This window comes from Abramis brama (genome assembly GCF_963993115.1).
Source record: "Abramis brama genome assembly, chromosome: 22".
In the NCBI taxonomy this organism is placed as follows: Eukaryota; Metazoa; Chordata; class Actinopteri; order Cypriniformes; family Leuciscidae; genus Abramis; species Abramis brama.
Window position 1 is genome coordinate 19,707,434 of NC_139984.1, and position 15,546 is coordinate 19,722,979.

The 15,546-nt window shown below is 41.8% G+C and overlaps 1 protein-coding gene across 7 annotated transcripts in view; it reads left to right on the forward strand.

The window, feature by feature from the left end:
* Positions 1-15,546, forward strand: part of wnk3 (WNK lysine deficient protein kinase 3) — a 55,238-nt gene that overhangs the window by 30,736 nt on the left and 8,956 nt on the right. For 2 of the 7 annotated variants that reach the window (XM_084098188.1, XM_084098190.1), the window contains exons 4-20: positions 828-1,048; positions 3,265-3,422; positions 3,703-3,791; positions 3,873-4,092; positions 4,522-4,825; positions 4,945-5,051; positions 5,219-5,440; positions 6,931-10,287; positions 10,746-10,786; positions 10,901-11,030; positions 11,123-11,239; positions 11,389-11,490; positions 12,058-12,106; positions 12,308-12,460; positions 12,681-14,299; positions 14,662-14,902; positions 15,258-15,347. In XM_084098188.1, the coding sequence (XP_083954314.1) occupies positions 828-1,048; positions 3,265-3,422; positions 3,703-3,791; positions 3,873-4,092; positions 4,522-4,825; positions 4,945-5,051; positions 5,219-5,440; positions 6,931-10,287; positions 10,746-10,786; positions 10,901-11,030; positions 11,123-11,239; positions 11,389-11,490; positions 12,058-12,106; positions 12,308-12,460; positions 12,681-14,299; positions 14,662-14,902; positions 15,258-15,347 (7,220 nt within the window). The remainder of the gene's footprint in view (positions 1-827; positions 1,049-3,264; positions 3,423-3,702; positions 3,792-3,872; positions 4,093-4,521; positions 4,826-4,944; positions 5,052-5,218; positions 5,441-6,930; positions 10,288-10,745; positions 10,787-10,900; positions 11,031-11,122; positions 11,240-11,388; positions 11,491-12,057; positions 12,107-12,307; positions 12,461-12,680; positions 14,300-14,661; positions 14,903-15,257; positions 15,348-15,546) is intronic. The other 5 variants (XM_084098193.1, XM_084098194.1, XM_084098191.1 and 2 more) reach the window with 4 other exon arrangements.

Here is a 15,546-nt window from a genome sequence, read left to right on the forward strand (position 1 = left end):
CAATGCATCTGCAGATGCAATATAATGTAGACAACATTGAATAAATACATTTTCGTCAGGTTAGATAATGATAATTAATCACTCAAACCCCTTTATCTAAACCTCTCTACATAACCGCCAGACTCGCGCGTCCTCCATGTCTGTAGTTTTTTAACACTTTTGACTCGTGTTTGTAGTTCTAACCGAATCCTCGTCCAACGCGCGATGGGTTGTGGGCAATATTAGCCATTAGAGTGTGCATCGATCTGCACTTCGGATTCTGACCGGAAATAGTAGACCATCCGGGTATCTTTGGAACACTCATTTCAACATACTACGATTTGGGATGTACTAATTCTATTTTCGAATACTATTTAGGACGGATAGTATGCGAATTAGGACGCACCAGAAGATATAGAATAATTTGGGACAATAGCCCCCTGGAACACGATTTCAACCGAGGGGGACAACACCCTCTCCCCCGCTGTAACACGATATCATGGGGATGAAACTAACCCCCAACCCCTCCCACCAGCACCCCATCAGAAACCCAATTTCAAGGGGGCCAACAACCTGCACCAGGGCCCCAGATACCCCAGCTACGGTCCTGGCTGTAAACGATCAATGTTTTGCACCATATTCCGTCATTATCCTATTCAATTTGTTTGTAAATCTGGCCTACTTGTCAGCTTTTTCTGGTATACGTGCAAAATGTTACTCTTTTTTTTTTTTTTTTTTTAAGGCTGTTGCTGCCAAGATTCATTCTATTTATCAATTGATCAACATCCAGTAAGTTTGCAAACTTCTTACTTTATTATGATCTCATGACTGTTTTTCCTGTGCTTCAGGTACCTTAAGCGCTTTAAGGTGATGAAGCCCAAGGTTCTACGCAGCTGGTGCAGGCAAATCCTAAAGGGTCTTCAGTTCCTACACACACGTACGCCACCCATTGTGCACCGTGACCTCAAGTGTGACAATATCTTCATCACAGGTCCAACCGGATCAGTGAAAATTGGTGACCTGGGCCTTGCCACCCTCATGCGGACATCTTTTGCCAAGAGTGTCATAGGTCTGTTACTTTTTTTTAGTTTCCTGTGTATAGTAGAAGCTATTCTTTGATATGTGATGGACTCCTTTATAGCCTTTTGGTGAGACACTTTTCCTGAATGGGTGCAGGTCTTCCACACTGGTGGCTGTAATTACGATGACTATCAAGTAGGGCTGGGCGATTGTACAGTAACTTGAGTTTGGATGCAGATGTAAATTTATGTTCATTAAAAAAAAAAAAAACATCTGTAAAAATTGTAACAACCTCATTTTTATTGGGTAAAATTATGTTTTGCATAGTATTTAGTAGTGGTGTGAATCGTCACTCGTCTCACGATTCAATTCGATTATGATTAGCATGTCAACGATTCGATTCGACAGGATCGCTGTAAATTTTTAAATGGGTGCATTTTTTATTTGTCACTTTTTTTTTCGCCTACCCTCCGCCATTTTACGCTAGCGAGAGAAGCACGTATGTGACGAATGACGTCAGATAAACGGCAGTAGACTATAATCGATTATGGTCTATTACTCGTCCACATCTGCATTGCGATGCATCGATGCAACGATTAATTTCAACACACCTAGCATTTAGACCATGTCAACCACAGGGAAAAAACACACATTGGACCCTTACTACCATGGTAAATAGTAACTATATTGTGTCTATGGTATTTGTTATGAAAAACAGTAGCCTAAAGACATTTAGTATTATACAAATGCACAAAAACTGCTTAACTGCTACTATAACTTAATAACAAAAAATCCTGTAATTATATTCCATTACTCCTTTAATAGCCTACATTCAGTGTCTACATTAATAGTATTATAAAAATCAATATGAATAAACTACATTCATTCCAGAATACCATGGTTTCAGTTAGTGTTACTACTGTAAATAATGGTAAATGTTGGCGACTTGTGAAAAGCTTTTTGTTGTGGCTCAACGTTTCTCCTGTTTTATGCGTCAGCGTTGGCAAAAATATTGGCGCTGAAATTTTCATCTGGCTTTAAACTAGTTTAAATCACAAGGCATTTGATTTGTGATTTGTATGGGAGAACTCTGCACCGAACTCGAACGCTTCTCAATGGATCTCGCAGCGCTGTTTAGTGGGCAAGTGATCGAGATGGTCAGCGCGAGTAAATACATTCGCTCTAAGCTCACTGCAGTGTGTTTTGAGCCAAGCTGATAAATGTTCTGTGTGGCGCGGTTCAAACGAGCAGCTCTGTTTCATTCCACTTTTGGCACGTTTACTGTTTAATGTTTCTCAGATGAAACGGAAATGAGGGCGCTTATCAGTTAGGCAAATTGGTATTGGCACCAGTGCGATGTTCTGCAACGCATGCGCAGCATTATTTGCATCCTGCATAAACATTATATCAAACACTTATCAAACTTTTGTTATACGTTTATCAAGGAAAATTATATTGTGATAATTATCTTTTTCGTTTTATCGCCAAGCCCTACTGTCAAGGATCCAAGAAAAGGTATTCTTGCTTCCTTTGCTCTTTAGCTATCTTAACTTGTAATGCCATGTTGGAGCTAACTAAAGAGCACTGTTCCACATTATTGACCACAATATGTGCAATAGAAATAAGAACTTTCTTCTCAGCAAATATTTAAAAAATCAATAGGTACTGACGTTTTTATGTGCGCACAATGTGCAAGAAAGAGAAGAAAGTTAGCACACCAGATATTCACATTAGTACAAACATAATAAAGGAAGCAACATTTCGAATTTATAGCATTGCTCTTTTTAACAAGGTAAACCTGAACACTCCCAGCAGCAGCATATTTGGAAAAAAGTAGTCAATTATTGAAGTCTAAGATAGAGGTCGCTGCAAAGGCTGTCATGATTAGCAAGATTCGTGAAAGCACTGGGGTGCTGCATAGATGATGATTTCTGCTTGCAGCGGCTAAAATCCTTCATTTGAATTTCAGTAATTGTGAGATCAAGCCTTCTTGATTGTTTTAAAGGTTATATACTTGTGTTTTGCAGTTGAATCTGAGGGAAATGATTTACACTCGTTTAGGCTTGTTTGAGATTAAAAAAAAGTCTCAAACATGCACATTTATAGGCTTCAGAAATTGTTGTGACTATTTGTGCATTGATTGGCTGTTGTCAAGGAAAAAAGTAGTTGTTCTTAATCATAGCAACAGAAGACAAAGATAGCAAAAATGACAAACAGATGCCAAAAGAGATAGGATGTCAAATGAATGTTGTATTGGTTTCTTAGGTACTCCGGAATTCATGGCCCCAGAGATGTACGAGGAGCACTATGATGAGTCAGTAGATGTCTATGCCTTTGGCATGTGCATGCTAGAAATGGCTACCTCAGAGTACCCATATTCAGAATGCCAAAATGCTGCACAGATCTACCGCAAAGTCACCAGTGTAAGTCTATGTATGACTCTTGATTTGTAGATTATTATTGGGTGAATTCACTAAATTATTGCAATATTAATACAATATTGGTAAGTGAGCCAGGCATATTGTTTAGCAAAGATTCACAAATAAACATCACTCTCATCAGGCAAAGTTAATTCTTAGTGAATTCACCCTATTGTTTTTATTATTATTATTTAAACACACTATTTTTGTATGCACATACTAGCATCCAGGTGTTCTGACAATCATGTGGGGGATTAACACACTACATTTTCTCTCTATGCAGGGTATCAAGCCTGCCAGTTTTGACAAAGTAAATGACCCTGAGGTAAAAGAAATCATTGAGGGCTGTATTCGCCAAAACCGATTAGAGCGGTAAGCACTTAAATGGTTGAAGTTCTTGTGTAAGTAAAGCAAGAATGCAAAGTGATCTAAATTCACTCTTTTCACCCTTAGGCTCTCGGTGAAGGACCTTCTAAATCATGCCTTCTTTGCGGAGGACACCGGCGTGCGTGTGGAGCTTGCAGAGGAAGATAGTGGCTGCAAAGACTGCCTGGCCCTGCGCATCTGGGTTGAAGATCCAAAGAAACTCAAAGGCAAGCACAAGGACAATGAGGCCATCGAGTTCAGCTATGACCTGGAGAATGACAGTGCCGAAGAAGTTGCACTGGAGATGGTGAGAAACAGATAGGAGGAAAATCTGTAAAAACAGAAATAATGGAAACTACAATTTGTGCTATTTATTGTATTTTAATGAACAGTTCAACCTAAAAATGGAAATACTGTCCTCATGTCATTCCAAACATGTTTGACTTTTGTTTAGAACACAAAATTTTTCTTTTTTTCTTTTATAAAACTAAATATCATTCACTTCTGTTCTTTTCAATAAAACCACAGTCAAAGAAGACTGGAGCGAATGGCAAAAACATCTGATTTTTTATTTTTTTTATTTTTTACATTTTCTGTTTGATGCTTTTGCATCAAGTTTAGAATGACATGAAAACAATGTAAACTATGACAGTTTTTATTTTTGGGTGAACTATCTCTTTAAGACAACTTGTCTCTTTTTTTTTATTAATTCTCCATTTCTATTGCTTTTTTATAGGTGAAGTCTGGCTTTTTCCATGAAAGTGATGCTAAGGTGGTGGGGAAGTCCATTAGAGACAGGGTGACTCTAATTAAGAAGTCCCGTGAACGGCGACAACAGCAGCTCCTTCAGCAGCAACAACAACAAAGTCTTGATGACCGCCGTGACTCCACAGTCCTTACCTCCTCCTTTTCCTATGTTCATCCTTCCTGCACCACCTCCTCACAGGGCACAGGAGCTGCTGGGGGTCATGGAGAGGCAGAGGAGCTGCCAGAAGTAGACCAGCATGTCCAACAGCAAGGGACTGCATTGGGCTTCACAGGTGCACAATTAATTTAGAATCACAATCTTATTAACACGATATAACAGGCACTTGTAACTATTATTTGTCCCAAATTGGTGTATAAATGTTGATTTGGCAGTCTACTTTTCCATATTCAGAGGGTGAGAGTCTGCCTGCTGTCAGTGGACAAAGCCAAGCCTTTTCCGTACCTGAGTCAGGGAACCCATGTGCTCATGCTCAAACCAGTTACCCCACTGGCACATCTGTAAGTACCACTACTTCAGAAACAATTTACTTATCTAGTACCATACATCCCCTGCTGCTAAATCTCCACCATTCTTGCTCATTTGAAACCTTTGTTATACAGTAAAAAAAAGTAATTGTTGTCTGAATGTACTCTTTGGTCAGATAAGAATTGTTTCCTTTATTTAGAGAGTGAAAGGAGCAGGGGTTATATCTCACCCCCAGCTGCTCCCTATTGGTCAGAGCGGAGGGGTTTCAAATGTGCCTGTTGGCCAGAATGGTGGGATATCTGGCATTTCCATTGGCCAAAGTGGTGGTGGGGCTCCTAACATTCCTGTGGCACAGACTTTCATTCAACCAGTCGTTATGGCATCACAGGTCCCATTAAGTGTGCCTCAACAATATTCTCAGGTGATTGTCTCCCTTGTGTCCAGCTTTGCTGTGTGTTTTTCTCTTCACTCAGTTCACTGTTGCACTGGACACGATAATTATTATCTAAAGCAAATCAATCCAGGGAGACTTGGTTCATTCAGTGTCAAAAGTTATTTTAGAGGAATATGTTGAGGGACTGCTAGGGTATTTCACTCCTCAAGTTATGTGCCTTTGACAAAATATAGACATGGCACAGAAAAAGCATATATTTGGATAAGTGACCATATATAGACATGGCACTGTGTTACTGAAATACTGAATTGAATTTCCTAAGATATCTATCTGTGCAGTCTGACTTTGATTTAGGTCATGTGCTGAGTTACATGATGTTCACTGACCTACATTTTTAATGTTTGGTCCAGAGAACATATTTGTTGTTGAAATTCACTGTATGCTGAACCAAATGAGCTGATAATTTGAAAGAAATAATGGTTGTATTGGCTGTATATAGTCCTTGAATTGTAAATATGAATTGTTTCTAGAATATAATTCATAGTTCAATTTATTGTCATATAAAATTGTATGGTGCTAGACAGTAAGACATTTGTCAAGTCAAGAATACAGATAAGTGCAAAACAATGAATTAAAGCAAACTGACTGCAAAAATAGCCCCACAGCTGTTCACATCAAGTATCATTTGTTTTCATCAAACTCTGTGAAAAGTTAGCATACCTGAACGAAAGCGCTGCAGTCATTCAAAAACCCTTGCTGCGTAGACCTTATTCACAGCAGCACCATCCTGATTTTTAACGAGAATGATAGCGAGGCTGTGAGGGATAGACATACTGTACATCTCTTCAGTGGGTTGTACCGTTATTTAATGTTTTGGTATTTTTCTGCTGACAAAACACTGCAAAAATATCTTTCCAAGACATCTCAGTGGACAAAAAAAAAAAATCCAGACAACATGATCTGTGGAAAATTAGTAGTGATCTAGGGGCTTTATACAGCTTTTTACAGAGGATGCCTTTAAAAACAAGGTAAGTATCCCTCACAACCTCGCTTTCATACCTGTCATGGCGCTGCTCTGAATAAGGTCTATATTTGCCAATATAAACAATATTTGCCAGTAGGAATGCATTGATCTGATTTGAAACCTTTTTTTTTATGCTCAAAATTGCATTTAGTATAAGACAGCTTTAATGGTGGATTGGTCTGATCTGAACACCACCTGTAATGTTTTTCATTCTTGGAATACAGCTGCCTCTGATCTGAGGTGGTGCATAACCAAAAAACAACAGCATTGATCGTAGTATGAACAGTCTAAAAATAACCTAATAACTGCACGTGCAGAATGTTGTTTCATGTCTTTTGCTTTCCAAAATGTCTTGTTTCCTTTGGATGGCTAATGAAGTGCACTAATGCTTCGCTCTCTCTTTTTCTTCCTCCCACCACTACTTGCTACCCAACTCCATGATCTGGCCTATCCATCCTTCCCAAATAATTTCCAAATGTGTTTTTCCCACCAGCCCCTTCCACCATACTCAACAGATGTTACATCCTCGCAAATGTTACACTCCCGACCCACTGATGCTTCTACTCCTCACAGTTCTCTTGTACAGTCGCAGTCATACATCCCCCCAGTATCACCCCAGGCACCCATGACTGTCCTCACTTCCTCCATCCCCGCTGGAGAACCCATAGCATCAGCAAGCAACAACATGCCACCCATGCAGACCCAAACTAGTATTGCTCCTGTTCAACCTACTGATGTTTTGCCCAAGCAAACTATTGTTCAGATACAACATCAGGAGATGTCAGATTTGTCCGGAACGCTGCAACTGAACATTCAGCAAGCAGCACCACAAAAGCAGGCAAATATAATGCAGCAGCAGCACCAGACTGTGGTCTTGCCACAGCCGACAGACCAGGTTCAACAAATGGCCGTTTTGTTACAACAGCCACAGAACATAGAACAACCCCAGGTGGTTCTGCAGGAACAGCCACCACATTCCAGTGCATCTCAGCAGCCATATATCCCATTGCCACAGCAGAACCAGCCAACAATGTGCAATCCACAGCAAAGTGAGCTACAACAGCAGGTGTACATACAACAACCTCCAAGCAAACCCCAACAAATTGTGATACAGCAGTATCAGCTGTCAGTACAACAATCTTCGGTAGAACAATATCAACACCAGACTCAGCAACAACAGGCACAGCAAGTTTATGTGCAACAAATAGCTGAATCACAAGAGCAGGGCATGATAAAAACCATGGTACAACAGCCACCGGTACTTCAAACAATCCAGCAGCCATTGCAATTGACGGAGCAACAACAACAGCAACTTCTGATTAGGCAACAAATTGAGCAGCAACAGAAGGCTGTTTTGCAAAATCAAATGGAGCAACAACATCAACAACAACAACAAGTTTATATTCAGCCACAACAACAACAACAAGTTGAGCAACAACAAATTCTTCTGCAGCAACAACAAAACTTGGCAGTTCAGCAACAGATTGAGCAACAGCAGCAAGCATTACAGCAACAAAAACAAATAGAACAGCAGCAAAAAGCCATTTTACAGCAACAGGTGGAACAACAAAGACAACAGCAACAGGCTTTGTTTCAGCAACAGCAACTGGAGCAACAACAAGCACTATTGCAGCAGCAGCAACGTGAACAACAACAGGCTCTTTTGCAGCAGCAACAGTTGGAACAGCAAGCTTTGCTACAACAACAGCAGCAACTACAGTTAAAGCAGCAACAAGCACTTTTACATCAGCAGCAGTTGGAGCAGCAACAGCAGGCTTTGTTTAAACAGCAGCAACAACAGCAGCAGCAGCAAGCACTCATTCAGCAGCAGCAAAAGTTAGATCAAAAGGTACTGCTGCAGATGCAACAGCAGACACACATTGAACAGCAACAAACTTTACTACGCCAGCAGCAACAGCAGCCTCAGCAGATAGAGCAACATGTTTTACAGCAACAGCCACAACTACAGAAGCCGACAGATCAACAATTGCAGCAGCAGATTTTTCAACAACAGACTGAGCAGCAACAACAGACATTGCTACAACAGAGAGAGTCACAGATGCAGCAACATCTTCTGATGCAACAACACCAGATTGAATTACAGCGACAACAAGCTCTACAAGCCGAGAAACAACTGCAACAAGTTTTGATGCAGCAACAGCATATAGAGCAACATGCAGCTTTGGTAGATCAGGCACACCTAGGGAAATCACAGCCTCCTGAGATGGTCCAGCAGATTAGTCAAATGCAGCACTCTCAACAAATAATGTCCCCACAACCTCATCTTTCTCAACAACAAACTGAGCAGCAACAGGTCTTGATTCAGCAGCAACAAGCCATCCTTCCCCAGGCATCGCATAGACCTTCTCTGGTAGATTTACAAGTTCCAACCCTGGTTCAAGCGGTTCCAAAAATTGTTAGTGCTCAAATACCTAGTCAAGTTCCAGCACCAGTACTCATCCAGCAACAGGTACCACCTCAGATGTCGGCTCAACCTTCAGCGCAAGTACAAATCCAGAGTCAAGGGGACCCTGGAATTTATGGTCAGATTCCCCTGCAGACTCAAAGTCATCCTGCACCACAGTCAATTGGAGGCCATATTCAAGCAGGCCAGCTGCAAGTTCCACAACCGACCCAACAAATCACATCTCCAACACAAGTTCCTACACCACAACCCATTCATTCGTTTGTACCAACTCCAACACAAATAGCCTCACAAGGGCAAACCCTTCCATCCCAAACTCAATTGGTACCACCTCAAGCTGCATCTTCTCTCCAGTGTCAAGTCGTGGTAGGATCGCCTGCACCTGCTCCTCTTGTGCATTCTACAGTGCCGGCTGCTTCTACACTTATGCCCACACAATATGCTCAAGCACCTGTCGGTCCGCAAACCATTCAGTCTCTTCAGCTAGACCTCACACAACCTGTGAAACAACAACAACAACAACAACAACAACAGCAACAGCCACCTGTGCAGCAATATCAGCAAGCAGTACTTTCACCGGTGTCACATGCACCTACCATCAACCCAATGGCCACTTCATCAATGCAGTGCTATTTACAACAGACAAACCAATCACAAATGCAGGCTCCTCCAGTCATCCAAGCTCAGCAACATCCAGTCAGTGTGGCCTCGATGCAGGCGGTCTTGAAGCCCATGCCTCCAGTGCAACCTCAGGCTACCCAACAGCATGAGCAGCAGCTGCCTCAAGCCCACCATGTGCAGCAACAGCAACCGCTCCACCATCAACATCAGACCCAACCTGTGCAGCAGCTTCTGCCCCCTAATGCTGTTCTACCACAAGATCTCCACCAACAACCTTGTCAGCCTCAATCAGTGCTCCAGCATATGCTCCCGGTAAACATTGCTCCCAGTCAGGTACCTCAGACCCAAGCTAGAACGGTACCTCTGTACAGTCAGGTGGTTTCGTGTCTACCACCCTTGCCCCAGAACCAGCAGAAACAAACTCTTCCTGCTCAAACACACACACAGACTACCATGCAGTCACAAACACACTCAAATGCACCGGCACAGACCCACATAGAGGCTACTGGGAGTTTCGAGCAGCTTCATTACTCCCAAGCTGCCTTTATACCATCACAAATCCCCCCAAGTCCATCTCGTTCTTCCCTACAGCCCTCTGCCACTCTCCCAGCCCTACAACCAACTGTCCCAGTTTCAGAAATTCCTGTCCCAGCAGAGGCACAGCTAAACCAGGCAAGGCCTGCTGACATGATCCCTGATTCCCCTCCTACCGTCAATGCTTCACAGTCCCATGACTCTAATGGCTCTGTGTTGCCCACCACCTCGCTGGCAGAAAGTGATGCTGCATTGCTGGGCATTGCTCAGGTACAAAAGCACTTTATATTAGTTTCAAATATATAACATATTAGCAGTGAGCGAGTTTATTGCAATATATAAAAGTGACCCATATACGTGTATATGAAGGTTCTGCAGAACAGATTAATGAAGGTAGAAGACAAACAAACATCTCTTCTAACTCTGTTAACTTGAGATGCAAGACCCACTACTTCTTAACACATCTTAACACCTGCAAAACCAAAGTTTAACTTACAAAAATCAAACCAAATTTTTGTCTCTTGAATTCAGGACAGTTATTTTGTTTTTGGTTTACACAAAGTATTGTGTAATACTTTGCTTTCATTTTACTTATGGAATTTTTTATTATTTGTTTTATTATTTGCATAACTCATTACATAACTGATGTTTTGTTTTTCTTTTTGTTTTCCTGTTGGTATGTTGTGGTTCCTGTGTGTTTGTTTGTGTCTTTTATCTTGTCTAAACAGGAGAGCCTACATCAGTCTGCCAACAGGGGCTCCTCATCAGGGTAAGTAGGTTTATGTACTTTAAAAAAATATTTGGTATACATTTAACTGTGCACAAACAGATCTTTTTTTTTTTCTTTTTTTTTTCTTTTTTTTTTACATTTTATTAAATCCAGCTCTGTTCCTGCCAATGGAGATGAGGCTCAATCGCTGTGGGCCAGTGGAAAACTAGATAAGGTAAAATCTCAGAGGAGATCATCCTGTCAAAAGACTGAAAAAACTCATTTTCAACTCAGCATGTTGCAGGTATGTAAATCACAATATTTATAATAATTTCTGAGCTTTACTTTTAATTTAATTAATTGAATCATATATAATGAACACTGTCTATGTTGTAGGTCTCAGGAACAGGGGACAACATGGTAGAGTGTCAATTGGAGACTCACAGCAACAAGATGGTCACATTCAAGTTTGACATTGAGGGAGATGCACCTGAAGACATTGCAGATTACATGGTGAAATATGTTCAGCAGCTATGTGAATCATTTGCTTCTTAAGAAGCAACATATTAAGTGAATTTGTAATAGCTGATCTTGACCTGTTGCTTTTGCATTGAAGTATGTCTTCACTGGTAAATAATATCCTCTCAATGTGTTTTGTTTAGGTGGAGGAGGATTTTGTCCTTGAGCCTGAGAAAGAGAAATTTGTTGGGGAGCTGAGAGCTATAGTGAAGAAAGCTCAAGGAATACTTAGCACTCAGTCACAGGTCTAACCCTAACCTAATTTTTTGTTTCTGAAATGCCATTGAATGTATGCTAACATTCAAATGTTATGCTCACCAAGGCTGCATTTATTTGATCAAAAATACAGTAAAAAAAACTATTATTTTGAAATATCATTACAAATTAAAATAAGGTTGGTTTTTTTTTTAATGTATTTTTATAATTTATTCATGTGATGGCAAAGCTGAATTTTCAGTAGCCGTTACTCCAGTCTTCAGTGTCACATTAATGTTGAGAAATCTTTCTAATATGCTGATTTGATAATCAATGTTGACAGTTGAACAGTTGTGCTGCTTAATATTTTTGTGGAAACTGTGATACTTTTTTTTAGGATTTTCTTTGATGAATGGAAAGATCAAAAGAACAGCATTTATTTGTTCACTAAAAATTATATTTAATGTTAAAGTCTTTACTGTCACTTGATAAAAAAAACTGTAATGTGTCCTTGCTAAAAACGTCTTTAATTTTTTCTTTTCTTTTTTTTTCTTCTTTTTTTTTTACTTTTTACTGATTTTTGAATGCTAATTTTATGAGTTTTTTTCCTGTCTCAGACTGGGTCCTTGGAGCAACTCCATGTGAGCACCCCATCCAGTGCAACAAGTGTGTATAACCTTCTGACCTTGTCATAAATGAAAATGAAGAATAAAGTTTGGATTAAAGTTGTATTGTCTTTGTAACTTTGGTGTCTTTTTATCTTGATTAAAATAAAAAATAAATATTTACCAAGACTTTTTTAATTTTACATTGTTGTTACAGTTAGTAGCAAAATAAATGTTCTGTGTTATTCTCCTATTTGCGAAGTGGATTCAGCCCCTCAGTCTTCCCCCGTGGGTCGCTGGCGATTCTTCATTAACCAAACCATTCGCCATCGTGACTCACACTCCAACCAGGGAGCTTCCACTTCCCCACCAATGGGAGAGAGCCTAGTTCCCAAGTCCATAGAAATGGAGAAAGGTATAGAATTCACTGTGACGCACAGTACTTTTTGTCTGGTGTGAAATTTGAAATTGAAATTACTTACATAATCCAAACTAAAATGGATTGAGTGAGAGTTTACAACATTTCTGTTGTTAATTTCAGCTAAGATAGCCATATAGTGATGATAATTAATAAGATGGATATTAATTAGCATGACATCTGAAGAATTTTCTACTCTTGTCTAATGTATTATCAGATCATGAGAGCCCTCAGCGCTCAGAGTCTTTTGCTGGGATAGCATCTTCCCCAAGTTCTTCAATATCTGCATCCCCTCCTCTGGTCTCTACTGTATCAGCCCCTGCATCCATGTCAGCCTCGACCATTGCTGCCCAAAAAGATATAACGCCCTCTGCCTTGCCAACAGTAGAGCAAGTCTCCTCTGCTACCTTGACTGTTGGCTCAATCCCTGCCATGGCTTCTAGCACCTCTGCCGCTCCTTTCCCTGCAGTCGCAGCCCTCACAGGCTCCAATGTGGAACAAGGAGATGCTGCAGTTAAAGGTGAGGGTGAACAGCCCCTCTCTAACTTGTCTGCTTATGGGACCCCTCCAGCATCTCTGGTGACCTACGCTGATCCATCACAGAAATTGCTAGCTCAAACCCAAATGGCACCCTCACAGACACCAGATATACTTCAAGAGACCCAGACACTACAGTTAGTAATGGCCACCACCGAACAGGCTCAGCAACCACAGATTACACCTCATCCAGTGCTCCAGGTTGCTCCACAGCCACCTATTCTCCAGCCTAGCGAGTCAAAAGCACTATCACAGCCGATTCCAGTGGAGACGGTCCCTTTGCAGGGAGGCCTTCCAGCTGCCCAAGTTCAGCAGGTCCCTCACCAACAAGTACATGTTGATTCTCAACAGCTAGCAATGCAACAGACCGCATTCTTGCAGCAACATGGCCTCCAGCAAACAGCCAATGCCGAGCAGATCCAACACCACACGGTAGAACAGTATGTGTCTCAAGAAACCACACCGGCCCTAACGATGCTGTCCATGCATCCTCAGCATTGCTTCCAGACCCAGGATCCCCTACAGCTTCGAGCTCAGTTTCAGCCTGTAATCCCGCAGCAGCTCTCCACAGAGCAAACGCAGATGTTACTTCAGCAGGTACCGCATGATATGATGCCTTTGGCACAAACCGTAGTGCCTCCGGCTGTGCAGAAGCAGGCATCTGTCCAGCAGGCGGAGTCTGAGCTGTCCACTGGTGAGGACACCGTCAGCCACTCCGCCCCACCCCATCCCTCTTCGGACATCTCTCTCCCACCCCTCCCACTCTCTGAAACTACTCTTCCCGCCCTCTCCCATACATTCACACCCTCTCCTGCCCAGCCCTCCTCGGTTGCCGAGTCAGACAGCGAAGGCCCGCCCAAAATCGAGTTTGTGGACAACCGAATCAAGACTTTGGATGAAAAACTGAGGACTCTGCTGTATCAGGAGCACAGCGGCAGCGGGGCAGCTCTGGGAAGTGGCTCCACGGGCGGCCCTGCTCCTGCCCCCTCGGGATCTGCTGCAGCCTCCACAGCAGTTGATGAGTCTTCAGAGCCCCCCTATACGTTCTCCCCACCTCCTGTCACCTCCTCAGACACCTCCCCTCACTCCACCTCTTCCACCACCTCCTCCACCACCCCTCGTTCTTCCTCCACCTCTCCAGATGGAGAGCGGGAGAGAGCAGGTGAGGAGGAAACAATCCCTTCTGCCGTGCAACAACAGCCTGCATCATCCTTCTCCTCTACATCCCCTCCATGCTCCCTCCTTTCCCCTCCACAGGAGCCTGGATCCCCGAAAGTGCCCAGTGAAACATCAGTAAGCGTAAGTGGGTTGTTTATAACAGATCAGTGGCAGGAAGCTAATAATTTTTTTCCCCAATCCATTTTATTCAAAAACCCATTAAATGCAGTTCATATATCCCTTCAATAGTGTGGATGTTTTTTCATTTCTGAATTAATTCAGAAATTTCAGGTATTACAGCTGTCCGCGTGAAATGAAAATGAAGCCTTTTTAAAGAGAACTTTATTAATAGTTTGTCATGATCTTTTATCATTTAAAAAAAACTGCTTATTTTTATTAGAAAAACTTTAGTCAGAATGTGTTTTTTTTTTCATAAAGACAGAGAGAATTTATTCTCACATCTTATGTTTGTTCACCTCCTGTTGCTCACATGTTGTGTCCAGGCTCCCCCTTCCCTCCCTGGAGATGTTCTTTTGCCTTCCTCTTCTCAGTCGCCCATCCCACTGTGGCCTGGACAGCAGCAGCAGCAGCACAATGAAGGAGGTGGATATTTTGGCCTAAACCTGACATGTCCTAGTATCAGAAATCCTGTTAGCAAGAAATCCTGGACTCGCAAATTCAAAAGCTGGGCATGCAAACTGCGCCACTCCGCCAGCTTGTTCAAGAAGCCCAGAGTCCAGCAAGGTAGTGTCCATAGGAAGCACGCAAGAGAGAGCGAGTGAGGGATGTGGGTGGGCACTGACCTAAAACAAATGTTTAGATTAAAATTAATGTAACCAATAATATAGCTGAGTCTTACCTTGCTAGATAGGGATTTCTTAATTTCTAAAAATACTGTTAGAATTAATAATTAGTTATTAATCCTAATAGTCTTTCCATGGTGACGTGGTTGTTGCTTTGCTTAGTCTGTACTGATATCATTACATCATCTAGCGATACATTTTTCTTGCTTGAGTTTTTGTTTAAAAGGAATTGTTCTGCTGTACATTAACATTTATGTTGTAGCCTCCTTTTTGTTTTGTCTGCATGGGTTACCCAGGGGTAAGAACAGAGGAGTGTAGAAAGGAAAGAGAATCTAAGAGGGATGACCCTTGTGCGTCGCACCTGGATCTGAGTCTCCATCCCCAGCGTATGCAGTGCAGTATTGCGGCACCCGTGTCCCTCACCTTCCTGCACCCTGCCTCACTCACCCAGAGCACCTGCAGTTGCGAAATAGCACCCTTGTTTACAAGTTACATGGGCCAGACTCTGAAGTTTGCACCTGTTCATTTTTTATTTGTTTAGGAATTGAAGAGGCGTGATACTAGATACTACATATTGTTAATCAT